The sequence below is a fragment of the Oncorhynchus mykiss genome, chromosome 6 (assembly GCF_013265735.2).
Source record: "Oncorhynchus mykiss isolate Arlee chromosome 6, USDA_OmykA_1.1, whole genome shotgun sequence".
NCBI classification, from domain to species: domain Eukaryota; kingdom Metazoa; phylum Chordata; class Actinopteri; order Salmoniformes; family Salmonidae; genus Oncorhynchus; species Oncorhynchus mykiss.
This window is the reverse complement of record NC_048570.1, coordinates 57,954,948-57,967,711: the sequence shown is the minus strand read 5'-3', so window position 1 is coordinate 57,967,711 and position 12,764 is coordinate 57,954,948. Positions and strand designations below refer to the sequence as shown.

Below are 12,764 nucleotides of genomic sequence, written 5' to 3'. Positions count from 1 at the left end.
CAACTTCAGTGGGTAAATGCTCACCTTCGATGGCCTCTGGCATGCTGGAGAAGTGTGTGCAATTCACGGATGAATCCCAGTTTTAACTGTACCAGGCAGATAGCAGACTGCGTGTATGGTGTCGTGTGGGGAGTGGTTTGTTGATGTCAACGTTATGAACAGAATGCCCCATGGTGGAGGTGGGGTTATGGTATGGGCAGGCATAAGCTACGGACAACAAACACAATTGCATTTTATCGATGGCAATTTCAATGCACAGTGATACAGTGACAAGATCCTGAGGCCCATTGTTGTGCCGTTCATCCACCTCCACCACCTCATGTTTCAGCATGATAATACACGGCCCTATGTCACAAGGATCTGTAAACAATTCCTGGAAGCTGAAAATCTGCCATGGCCTGCATACTCACCAGACATGTCACCCATTGAGCATGTTTGGGATGCTCTGTATCGACATGTACAGCGTGTTCCAGTTCCTGCCAATACTCATCCACTTTGCCCAGCCATTGAAGAGGAGTAGGACAACATTCCACAGTCCACAATCAACAGCCTGATCAACTTTATACGAAAGAGATGTGTCACACTGCTTGAGGCAAATGGTGGTCACACCAGATACTGACTGATTTTCTGATCCACATCCCTACCTTTTTTTAAGGTATCTGTGACCAACAGATGCATAACTGTATTCCCAGTCATGTGGAATCCATAGATTTAATTAATTAATTTCAATTAACTGATTTCCTTATATGAACTGTAACTCAGTAAAATCTTTGAAATTGTTGCATGTTGAGTTTATATTTTTGTTCAGTGCATATTTAGTCTCCAAATGTTTATTGAAAACTTAAATACATTTGCACAATGAGCACTTGCTGTCCCTCAAACACATTGTTACAATTGTTGGTTAGCTTGCCATATTAGCATTGACATGAAATCAGTCAAAACATTGCAAAACAATACCAGAGGGGTGTCCTACGAAGCAGTTTTAAGGCGTTAGCAAGGTAACTTTGGTCAACTGAGTTCAACTCGGATAACCGGTCATATGAAATTGACTCACTTTTTATCCAGGTAGATTTCTATGGTTGCGAATCCTTCAGAACCAACTTGCTCTGGAGAAGGCTAACTCATGGCTAACATGCTGACCAGACCACACGCACGAGTCCGTCTGCGTGCGCCATCGCCCGCATGTTGATTTTGTCCGCCCACACCAGAAGTGATCAGGACACTCAGGTTGAAATATCAAAACAAACACTAAACCAATTATAGTAATTTGGGAACAGGTCAAAGAATATTAAACATTTATGTCAATTTAGCTAGCTAGCTTGCTGTTGCTAGCTAATTTGTCCTGGGATATAAATAGTGGGTTGTTATTTTACCTGAAATGCACAAGGTCCTCTACTCCAACAATTAATCCACAGATAAACTAGTAATCTCCTCCTTCAGGCTTCTTCTTCTTCTTTGGACTTTATATAGCGGTTGGCAACCAACTTTAAAAGGTGCATTACCACAACTGACTGGAGTGTGGACCTCAGTTCATCTTTCAATCACCCACATGGGTATATGCTCCTAAAAATCAATGAGGAGATGTGCACGTGTGTATATACTCCTAAAAACCAATGAGGAGATAGGAGAGGCACTTGCACCGCGTCGAACGTCACAAATATAACCAAGTTCTATTTTAGTGCCTAACCACGCAGACGCTCGCGAGCAGTATGGTTGCAATGATTGAATAACATGTATGTGTACATTTATTTTTCAACGCTCGCGCATACGACGAGTCTAGTCTGGTCAGCATGTAACTCCACTTACGCTGAATTAAATACCTGAGCCACGAGTTGGGGACCAATTAAATCAGATTCCATCATTCTTGCAAAGATTGCGTCCTCATCCCTTTAATTTGAGGAAGACGACAGATTAAATATTTTATTAATTGAATTATTTTTTTCTGTGTTAAAAATGTGTTATGTCACGCACAGTATGACTTAATACAATTATTTTATCAATAGGAGTGGGGGGAAAATGTGCTTGTGGTTGTGCATTGATAAGCACACCGCAGTCGGCATTAACGATAAGTTATAAAATAAAGAAGGCCATTCTAAAAGCCTATTTTACACCATAGCCTGCTGAATTTGCAAGATAACTTCTCTTACATTTTTATTTTGGCACAAATTAAAATGTGGCACTGACTCGCCATGGATTTACGTTTCAGCATTGTCTCAATGAAGAGTTTGGCGTTCGACTAGTCATGTGCGACATGCATGCGCAGTTACAAGCCTGCTCGAGTTAGCGGCAGGCGGACGAGCAATATCCACCATTGTAATACAGACGAAGACTGGGCTGGAATGTGAAGCTAAATGAAGCTGATTAGCTTTAGAAAACCCTGAGCAGATCTAGCTTGCTTCGTAGGACACCCATCAGGCAGTGGTGTAAAGTACTTCAGCACAAATACTTTCAAGTACTACAAGTAGTTTTTAGGGTGTCTGTACTTGACTATTTATATTTTTGACTTACTTACTTACTTACTTACTTACTTTACTTCACTGCATTCCTTAAGACAATAATGTACTTTTTACTCCATACATTTTCTTTGACACCCAAAAATTGACTTGACATCCTTACTGGTCTGATCTGGCAGACTCACTAAACACACATGCTTCATTTGTAAATTATGTCTGAGTGTTGGGGTGTGCCCCTGGCTATCTGTACATTAAAGAAAACAATAAAATGGTGCCATCTGGTTTGCTTAATATAAGGAATTGTAAATGATTTATAGTTTTACTTTTGATACTTAATTATATTTGAGCAATTACATTTACTTTTGATACTTACGTATATTTATATTTAAAACCAAATACTTTTAGACTTTTACTCAAGTGGAATTTTACTGGGTGACTTTTACTTTAGTCATTTTCTATTACAGTTGCTTTACTTTTACTCAAGTATGACAATTGGGTACAGGTATCAAGAACCATATAAAACTAGCTGAAATGAGACGCCTAACATTCCTCACATGGCAGCTTCTTGTCATTGTTGCTAGCTATCTGACCATTTAGAATCACAGCGAAGCAGGGCTTCTGGCCCTATCCATGCGTATGCATTATTTTGTGACTTTGTCAGCCAACCCATCTATGAGAGTGGATTGACACAGCTGCAGGGAACAGCATTATTTTTCTCTCAAAACAGTGCAGAGGTGGAAGATGGCTGTGGTAGAAAATACCCCACTGTAACTTTGCCATACTCTACGTTTAGCTGAAGCCCCTGCTGAAAATATGTAGGGATTTCGGCACATGGTTTGCATAATGTTAAAAAAATATGACAAAAGTTGAAAAGAGTGCAATAATGTGCAACGTGGGTGATAAGAATACTAGGCCTACCTTATAGGCCATATGGGTAATGATAAAAATCACAAAGATGCTAACATCGATTTTGATTGAAAAAAAGTTTAGTTTAAAAACTTGTAAAGGTGAATGACTCACCCACATTCAGTCAGGAATAGCAAGTCTTGACAAAAAGAAAGCCTCTTTCGGTACTTTTAGGTAGCTATTCAATAGCCTATGGAGAAGAATGTTAAGAATGCGAAAAGCTCCTATTCCTATTGAAACGACTGAGATTAATGCGACTCTTAGAAAAATTGTGACAAATATGATTTTGACTAGTCACGGAATTGATCCCTTATTTAGATCCTCTTCCACACAACAACAATATTGATATTCTGCTCCCATGACTTGCAACTCTTCTAAAGGCAAAAGAACATACCTACCTTTCTTTTCAAAATGTACCTTTTTGTTATTTTTTGAATGTTACATAACAGAACAGTTCACGCGTTTCATATTTGGCCTACAGCCAATGGTATTTTAACCAATCACATGATTATCGGTAACTTTAATCTGAATACAACATTTCAACACTCTCATCATAAGTGCTTGGTCGTCTTCTGCCTGGTAACAGCAATTCCTCCTATTGGTTTAGACTAATTTCGGTCTCCTCCCTAGTCAGAGAGAGAGAGAGAGAGAGAGAGAGAGAGAGAACTTGTGTGTGTGAGTGTAATATTTACTGTTCACTTTTTATTGTTCATTTCACTTTTGTTTATCCATTTCACTTGCTTTGGCAATGTAAACATATGTTTCCCATGCCAAGGAAGCCCCTTGAATTGAATTGAGAGAGATAAGAGGGGGGGGGGGGTCAGTTTATTTAAACTTTTGTTTCAGTCACCACGTTATTCATCTTGTACATTACAATTTCCACACACACAGCACTGTAAAGTGAGGTAGTGCACTTTTGTTGTGACAAGTTTTAATGCCGTAAAATTAAACTGAAACCTGAAATCAATATTGATAATAGGCTAATTTGTCTAAATTAAAGATGTTTATAGTGCAATTATTATTAGATTAGGCTTTAACGTAAACGACTTTGCACATCGTGTTTTACTCTTGAAATATTAAATTGCCTGCCTTATTGAATGGCTCTGATAGTTTTATATGCTTTTTACAGGTTTTGTGATGCATAGGTCTATTGAATATGCCTGCAATCTGAACAAGTATATGAATTGCTGCATAATGATTACGTTAAAGTGATTTAAAAAATACATGTCGCACTGTTAAATGTCTTTGTGTGTTAGAAGCTTGCCCATGTGCTCACCTCATGTTCGACTGGGTGACGAGAAGAGAAGCCGGAGCTATTCTCAGAGCTTTTTTAGAGGAAAGTTTCATGAGTGTGTCTATACCGCCCCCTATCAAAATTGAACCAATTCACATTAATCTCTGCATAACCAACTTCCCTATACTGACACTGGCCCTACATCCCTTCTCCCTCAAACCCCCACCACTCAGCGTACGTTCTCTTCAACCCCTCCTGACTCCCCTCCGCTGTATAGGCTACGCCACCCAGAATACTGGGACCTCCCATTTCCATACCTATAGGAGTGGATAAGCAGCGATTGGAAGGACTTGGAAACTTTAGAGGGGTAGTTCTTTAGAGTGATCCTCCTCTCTCTATAGACTCCTTAGCTCGGCTCTCTCAGACTCGCTGTTGCTTTGATATCCTCCTTAACAACAGTTAACGTCATCGCATAGCCCTCTGAAGGGGAGTTTTGTCTAGAAGGGTGAAGCGTTGGAGCTCTCAGAGGGCTTACACTGTAGGAGCAGCAAGCAGCATCCACGGAGCCTCACTCACTCCTAACAAGAAGCACATATTTTGATTATTTATTCAGCCCAGAAAACGCAAGATACTACCGCAAAAGATATGGAGCACCAGCTGCTGTGCTGTGAAGTGGAAACCATCAGAAGAGCTTACCAAGACGCCAACTTACTAAATGACCGAGTTCTACAGACAATGCTCAAAGCAGAGGAAAATTATCTCCCGTCTCCGAATTACTTCAAGTGTGTCCAGAAAGAAATAATACCTAAAATGAGGAAAATTGTGGCTACATGGATGTTAGAGGTGTGTACATTTATGATGTCTCGATGTATTGCTTAAACGTTTGTGTCCTAACACTAACCATGCCCTTTGGACGCAATGTATTGAATTGGTCGTTTTATGCATCGCACGTTTATTCTTTCCAAGCATGATCATTCATATTATGTAAACATACTGACATGTAGTAGGCTAATGTTTCATTTGTAACGGTTGTCCAAGTAGGCTAAAATAGATTTGGAACACTGTTGTAGCCTATTAGGCTATTTCCAAGGTATTGTGTGTGTTCAGTAGTTACAACACTTGCAATGTAGCTGCTCGATTCTTTTCTTTGTCGGGACATAGGAAATGTATTTAGATTGAAAAATTGTTCCAAATTAATAGCAATGTACACGTATGCAGTCTTACTCTTGCCAGTATTATGCGCCATCTTTGTTGTCGTATGCGTAGGTTTTTAATATCATTAAAAATCTTTAATAATGTCGGCAATGACAGTAACTCAATCAGCAAGTCGAAAAGTATATCTTGGGTATGCATTTATAATCCTGTCGCACAGATAGAGAAAAATGATTATATAAAACCATAAAGTTTTGTTTCGGCTTACCAATCAGGCTGCTGTTCCTGCAGTTTCTGAAGGTCGCTCTGGAGACATGATAATTTTCACAGAAATGTTAAATAAGAATGCATTTTCAATGGTCGGATATGATACTATATCGATTAATCAACATTTACATGTAGTTAGAGATTGAGTCTTGTGTCTACATACATTTTTTATTAATTTCAGAAATTGTGAGTCCGCACAAGATCTAAATGTCGCACGCTCCACGAGAAAGAGCGGTGTCTTGTAAATTAAATGTTTTTTATATGTTTACTATATTAAAGTTCGACACATCTTAAAACTATCCGATAAGGTATATGATAAGGATCATTTACATGCTAATTTCACAAACCGGGACAATTTTTACATATTTTTTATTATTTTTTGAAAAGATGACGAACTAGAAATTTCAGGGGAAAGTTGCATTGACGCCACCTTTGTGTCTTAGTAAGAAGCGACTGAAAACAGCCTAAATTCTCAACTATTTCAATTTCCGTTTTAATTAGTCTTAAGCAACTGTTTCAGTTTTTCGAAATGTATGATTTTATGTTGATTGCATTGGCAGACTATAGCCTACTTTGCGCCAGCTAAAGCCTATAATTAGGCCATAGCTATTGTTTTAAGGACAGCCTTAAGGAATGGAAGGATCTTTTTTTTTTAAATGCGTAGTGTTGTCATTACAGTATTTCGTTTTCACTTATGGACAGGCCTATTTATTGGTATATACAATCGACCTGAATGCACTTATAGTCCTATATTATAGGTTACTGTAATTTGAGGCTATAGGCTAAATTGCTGTTTTCACTTCTAGGTCTGCGAGGAACAGAAATGCGAGGAGGAGGTTTTTCCCCTGGCTATGAACTACTTGGATAGATTTTTGTCTGTGGAGCCCACAAATAAAACCAGATTACAACTCCTGGGAGCTACTTGTATGTTTTTGGCCTCAAAGATGAAGGAAACGGTCCCTTTAACTGCAGAGAAGTTGTGCATTTACACCGACAACTCCATCCGGCCCAGCGATCTATTGGTAAACGAGCAATGTCAATCTTCTACATATACACTCTGTATATGGCTGTAGTTATAATCCATTTAATATCGGTTAGGCTATTTTAATGAGCATTTCCATAGTAGGCTATCTCATAATGCAATGGTAGAATATAGGCCTATGCCTACAGGTAGCCTACTACAATGCATCCAGTTTGTTGAGCTATAGGCCTACTACTTGTCTTAGTTTCTCTTCGACGGGATCTAAATCATTATTGAATAATTTTTGTTGTGTTAATTTCAAAGAAAGACTTTGGATTCTTGTACATTTCACATGATAGCCTACAACGGTTAGCCCAGTGTAGCGCAATGACATGACGAGGGCGACATCTCCCTCTAGTGGATATAGTAAAATGTAGAATAAATTATGAAGCCACTTGTGAAGTTCGACTGTCTCATTGCGCACGTCTGTTTGTCTTTCTTTGTAGCAAATGGAACTACTGACTCTAAACAAGTTGAAATGGGATCTAGCATCAGTAACACCTCACGATTTCATAGACCATTTCCTCTCCAAGCTACCAATCCATCAGCACACGAAGCAGATTCTGCGCAAGCATGCCCAGACATTCGTGGCTCTCTGTGCAACAGGTAGGCCCACACATGAACCATTGTCTGTTAAGTGTGAGCTTTTTCCTGCCACTGCTCCATAACCACTTTTTCAGGGACCAATGGCTAAGATATGTGTTTGATGCAAGATATAGATTTTTGTCTGCATTTTTCCCACTTGTGAGGATAACTCTTCCTCCTTGAAAGCCCCCAGGTGGCCAATGGTCAATGTAAATGGCTGGGAGTATGGGCTCTGGTGCAGGAATGTTTGAGTGTACAAGGCCTAACATGTTTTATGGAGGGTGTCTCTGTCACTGTGTAGTGTGGACAAGTAAGGAGATACTGGAATGGAGTCAGTGCCATCTTTTTTTCTCCAGATCAGTTTTATGAGTTTGCTTCTCACCACATTGGTTTGCTTGCGTGGTGTTTCTCCCCAAAGTCAGGGTTTACTCAATAGATTCTGAATCAGTTGTCACTGGGGGTATGTTTTTAGGGCTATTGTGGAAAATGAAACAGGTTGTGCCGCTAATGCATTTATTTGTGAAATTATATCTACTGCATGCACGGGGGGAGGAGGAGATTGACACTCCACTCTAGATTCATGGTCAGCTTTCATGCACTTGGAGTAGGCAGTGAGGTGCCTACTCCAATGGGGTTTAAATCTATCATTTCCGTGAGGGGAAGCAGGTATGAAGGGGTGGTATTTCCTTTCTTCTTGGAAAAAGTTTTGAAGTGGTGTACCCATTGAATGTGTGTGCTGTACGTACTTTTGTACCTGTCCTATTTTGTCGACGAGCTAGATGTACTGTTCTTGGAAGTCTGTGTGCATGAGCACTGGTTGTCCTGTCAGTAGCCGGTCGTGAAATAAAGCACATTCAGGATATTGTGACTGTGAGTGGAAAGGAGCAACAGGATTTCCATTGTCCCCTACAGTACCTCATTCTGCCACAGCCTAGAATGGCCTCCCTCACATACCCTCTATCTGCCGTGGTCTCCCTTTCTACCCCTGTGTACAGTACTTGATAGCTCTGCCTGTTTTATTTACCACAAGAATCCCATTGAAAGCTCAGGTGAACCATTTGGCCAATGATCTGTTTCGGGTGTTTTGCTTTCCGACTCAAGTACTTACCGTCTCTCTCTTTTGTCTTCCCCGTAGATGTCAAATTCATCGCCCTCCCTCCCTCCATGATCGCAGCAGGCAGTGTGGCAGCAGCGGTGCAGGGGCTGTACCTAAAGAGCAAAGACGGTGCACTATCATCCCAGAACCTAACCAACTTTCTGTCCCAAGTCATCAGGAGTGACCCGGTACGTCAAACACAGTTCTCCGGGCCTTTACATTGCACCACACACACATGCTTGCATTGGCTATTTGTCACAAACCCTTTCGCTACTATTGTCTTTGAGGTGTTTCGTTTCATTATGCTGACATTATCTCTCTCTCCTCACAGGACTGCCTGAAGTCGTGTCAGGAACAGATTGAGTCTCTGCTTGAGTCTAGTCTGAGACAGGCACAGCAACATAGTGTCTCCACAGAAACAAAAAGGGTAGAGGAGGATGTGGACCTGTCCTGCACCCCTACAGACGTGAGGGACATTAACATTTGAGTGGCATCTTCCCCATTTTTTTTGGAAATATTTTTGAGGCTCTGGCCTTACCATGAGGCCATCTGGGAAAAGAGGACACCAGCGCACCCTCGAGTCGTCACCCTCTGAACACACTCTGGCAAACGCTAAATGTGCCACACCTGTTACGGTGCCCCGGCCTTGTATGGCCTCCCAGTGACATGTGGCCGCCCTCAGCCAGGGCTGTCAAGAAAGGACTGAACACCTCACTTTTCTGAGACCTTCAGTCATATTCCCTCTCATTCTCCCATCCCGTCTGGCTCAAGACATAGACAAGGATGATAGCAAAAATGAATTCTTGTGAAAGATACACAACTATATGGATGAAACAAAAACATTTATAGTTTATGTGCAAGATTAAGCCACAGAAATATACATTGTTACTACCCAATGTTGAACTAGGATTTTTTTTAAATACCATAGACTGATTCTACATGCTTACTTAAAACATTTAAAATAACAAGTAGGTATTTTTTGTCTGTCTTTTGTGTCTAGGTTTTTATTTGAAGTATAAATTCATTTATAAAAGAGAAGGGGCATTTTTGTTATCTATTAGGCATTTTGCTTGCTATCAAAGCTCCTGTTTTCCCCCCAGTCTAGTCGTCTGTATATCCCTGCTTGCTTATGCGTTTAATCACTTTATTAAATTGTCTAGACTTCTAAAGAAATTCTGAGCCCCTAGTTTTGGCCTCTTCTCTTTTTAACTGAGTTGTATAGCTCAACAGTATACTTTTAGTATATATTGCTCTGTTTTATTGTTTAGATTGTGGATTGCTGATGCTGAGGTTTGGCAAATAAGTTCATTCATTCTTCAGTATAAGGACAATTACTTTATATTCAATTAGGAGTAAATTGAATGAACCAGCGTTGTTTGGCTGTTGATTTGTGATTTATTCTGTCCTCATTGCTACATATGTACATATATCAACAGCTAGCTATGACACAATAAGCTAAAAATCTAGCATTAGTTGCAAACCTTTACCATGCAATCCATAGTTAATTTTTTTTTGTGGTTATATCTTACTTTCTAATACCGTTCCATTTTTAAAAGCACTTTTAGTCAGGTTTTTTTTTTTCTGACTCATAAAAGAAAAATCACAAAAAAATGGAAAAAATGGTATGGAGTGGAGCAGGTCTCTTTTAACTATGGTGTTATGTGTTACAATTTTGGGTACAAGTCAACGCAGCCCTTACAGCAATCCCGTGTCCCCTTGATGTAGAAGGGTATTCTTTTGGAGATTGTTATGCCACAGTTCTTACAGGAGGGGTCTATAGTGAGACGAGCGTTGGGTGTGGCATGTTTCTGCATCCTGTATCCCATCGCTTGAACGGCATCCAGAGCATTTGAAACACTAAAGTATCAAACTTGAAAGCTAAAACAAAGATGAACAGTGTTTATTACATGTTTTCCTCTTGGAGCCAGTGCAGATTAGAAACAGGATGCCAAAGTCTGTCTGTGTACGTAACATTTTGTACACAACTATTTACCAGAGTGCTAAACGCGACTGCCCTCCAAATCATGTATGACAGTGTTTTCTCAACACAAAACTGAAAGAAAAACACCATAGTTAAAATGCTGTTTAGAATATGTGTAGTTGAGGGGATAAAAATACAACAACAAAAAAAATAGGTTTAGAGATGATTTTTGCACAAACCTGAAGACATAGGCTATGTTTTTGTGGCTTGCCTAAGAGAAGTGGATCACTAAGATGGGATGGGTAACGTTGAAAAGTGGGAGTGGGGAAAAAGCGAGGCAAAAAGGGTGACAGCTTGACAGCAACACGTTTCTGTTGAATTGCTGAATTAAGGTGTTTGATTGTACATTGAGAAAAAGAGACAAGAAAACAGGATAATGGGAGACCACACTCCTCCTTTTGAGCTGCTATGGAGGAATTTCCAGCAAAGTGTAAAACAACAAGAAAAAAACCATGCTTTTTCTCCTATTGTTTGCTGCTATATATTTTATACATATAAAATGTCAATATACTGCCATGTAATAGGTTTTTAATTTTCTATGAGAAAATTGTTATTGACGTCTTTGTTTTTGTAGTCTTGTCATCAGTTTTTACTTTAATATGATTTCAGTGCTATTCCAAAAAGATGAAAAAATTAGACAATGGACATGGTTTTTATCAACAATACCTCATATTACAGTCAAGATTTATCTTTAATTTAGTTTTGAATTTTGATTTTATTTTACTTGTTTGTTCAGTGGCTGATTGTCCTGTTTTTAAACTGCTAATGGTAATGCATTGATCATTATCCAAATGGGTCCTGATGTGAGCAAGTAGAGAGCATTGATTGAAACTGGTGCCATAACAGACCAGATTATATAACTCTTTTGAGTGTTAAGCTGTCTCATTGAAAGAGTCTTTATCCCCTTTAAGCTCCTGAAGGCCCTGCTATTTTTTATATATATATAAAGCATTTGCTCAAGTTAAAACCCGTAATGAGTTTGAGTTTGTTAAATACCAAGCCATAGAATTATTTTCAAATCATCATGCCGTTATACCACACAGTTCAGTACATGCTTGTCTAGATATCTTGTTCTCCACCAAGAAGCATAGCATATTGATATTTGTGTCAACTGCACAATAAATGGTAAATAGATTTAAATCTTGGAACACTGCAATTTTTTTCTTAACTGAACCACTACTGGTACATTGAAGCTAAAATAATGGGCTACAGATATTGTTAGGCACACTTCCATTTGACCCAGACATCCTTCAATCAGAGTTAATGAGTGTGAGAGCCAACAGTGGTTCACTTAGCCATAGACATGATGCTGCTATATGTTCTGGTTGTAGATGTGAGGTAGGCCTAGTGTTGCCTAGTATTTGACAAATGATGTTGCTGCAAGCTGCTCAAATTTCTACTAGCTAACACAGGACCCAGGATGGAGATATTGTTTTTCTGTCTAGTGTAAGGAATACTTGTTACCTCAAAAAATGGGGAAAAAAATACATTGATGCCCTTGGGCTCAACTAAAGATGACATTACATATTTCTGTCATATGAATAAAAAGTGCTGATAGTAAAAATGAAAACAGAAGGGGTGGAGATCTTTGTCCAAACTTCAACAGAATGTGCTTACCCCCCCCCCCCCCCCCAAAAAAAATGGTGGTCAGCTTTTTAGCCTTTTACCATTGCTTCTATTGTTAATGACGGTCGGGTAGTTCGCCCCTCTTACTGAAGTGTGGGTCAGATTCTGTGTTCATTGCAATGGGTCAAAGGTCATCTGGGGTCCAAGAAAAAATAAAGCAAAGATACTGAAATGTCTGTTTTGTGTAACAGTCGCTGGTCTGAAATGCACAACATTTTACTTGCGGATCCATTCTAGAAACATGATTTGAACGTCAAACTAAACTAAAAGTAAAAGTGGATTAAAACATCCTGTTTTGTCTTCTCTTGATGGGAAAACAAAAAACGAATGTTGATGTCTTTTACAATGTCAAATATTTCTTTCTAAAACAGTTATTGTATTCCATACATACCTAATTACATACCTAATTACATAATCCTACCTCAGTTACGATTTTTGTTCTC

At 39.3% G+C, this 12,764-nt stretch overlaps 1 protein-coding gene across 1 annotated transcript; it reads left to right on the top strand.

Annotated features, from left to right (window-relative positions):
• The first annotated feature begins 4,903 nt into the window (after window positions 1–4,903).
• ccnd1 (cyclin D1) lies at window positions 4,904–12,324 on the top strand. Its single transcript, XM_021607016.2, has 5 exons — window positions 4,904–5,436; window positions 6,819–7,034; window positions 7,480–7,639; window positions 8,754–8,902; window positions 9,046–12,324. Exons 1-5 carry the CDS (start codon window positions 5,239–5,241, stop codon window positions 9,199–9,201), a joined length of 879 nt encoding a protein of 292 aa, XP_021462691.1. The 5' UTR covers window positions 4,904–5,238; the 3' UTR covers window positions 9,202–12,324.
• Window positions 12,325–12,764: the final 440 nt, after the last annotated feature.

What these genes read in the sequence shown, in the direction of transcription:
- ccnd1 (XM_021607016.2), top strand. Translation starts at nt 5,239, where the DNA reads ATGGAGCACCAGCTGCTGTGCTGTGAAGTGGAAACCATCAGAAGAGCT. An exon ending in TCCGGCCCAGCGATCTATTG is followed by an intron (nt 7,035 to 7,479) that starts GTAAACGAGCAA and finishes CTTTCTTTGTAG; the next exon opens with CAAATGGAACTACTGACTCT. An exon ending in CGTGGCTCTCTGTGCAACAG is followed by an intron (nt 7,640 to 8,753) that starts GTAGGCCCACAC and finishes TCTTCCCCGTAG; the next exon opens with ATGTCAAATTCATCGCCCTC.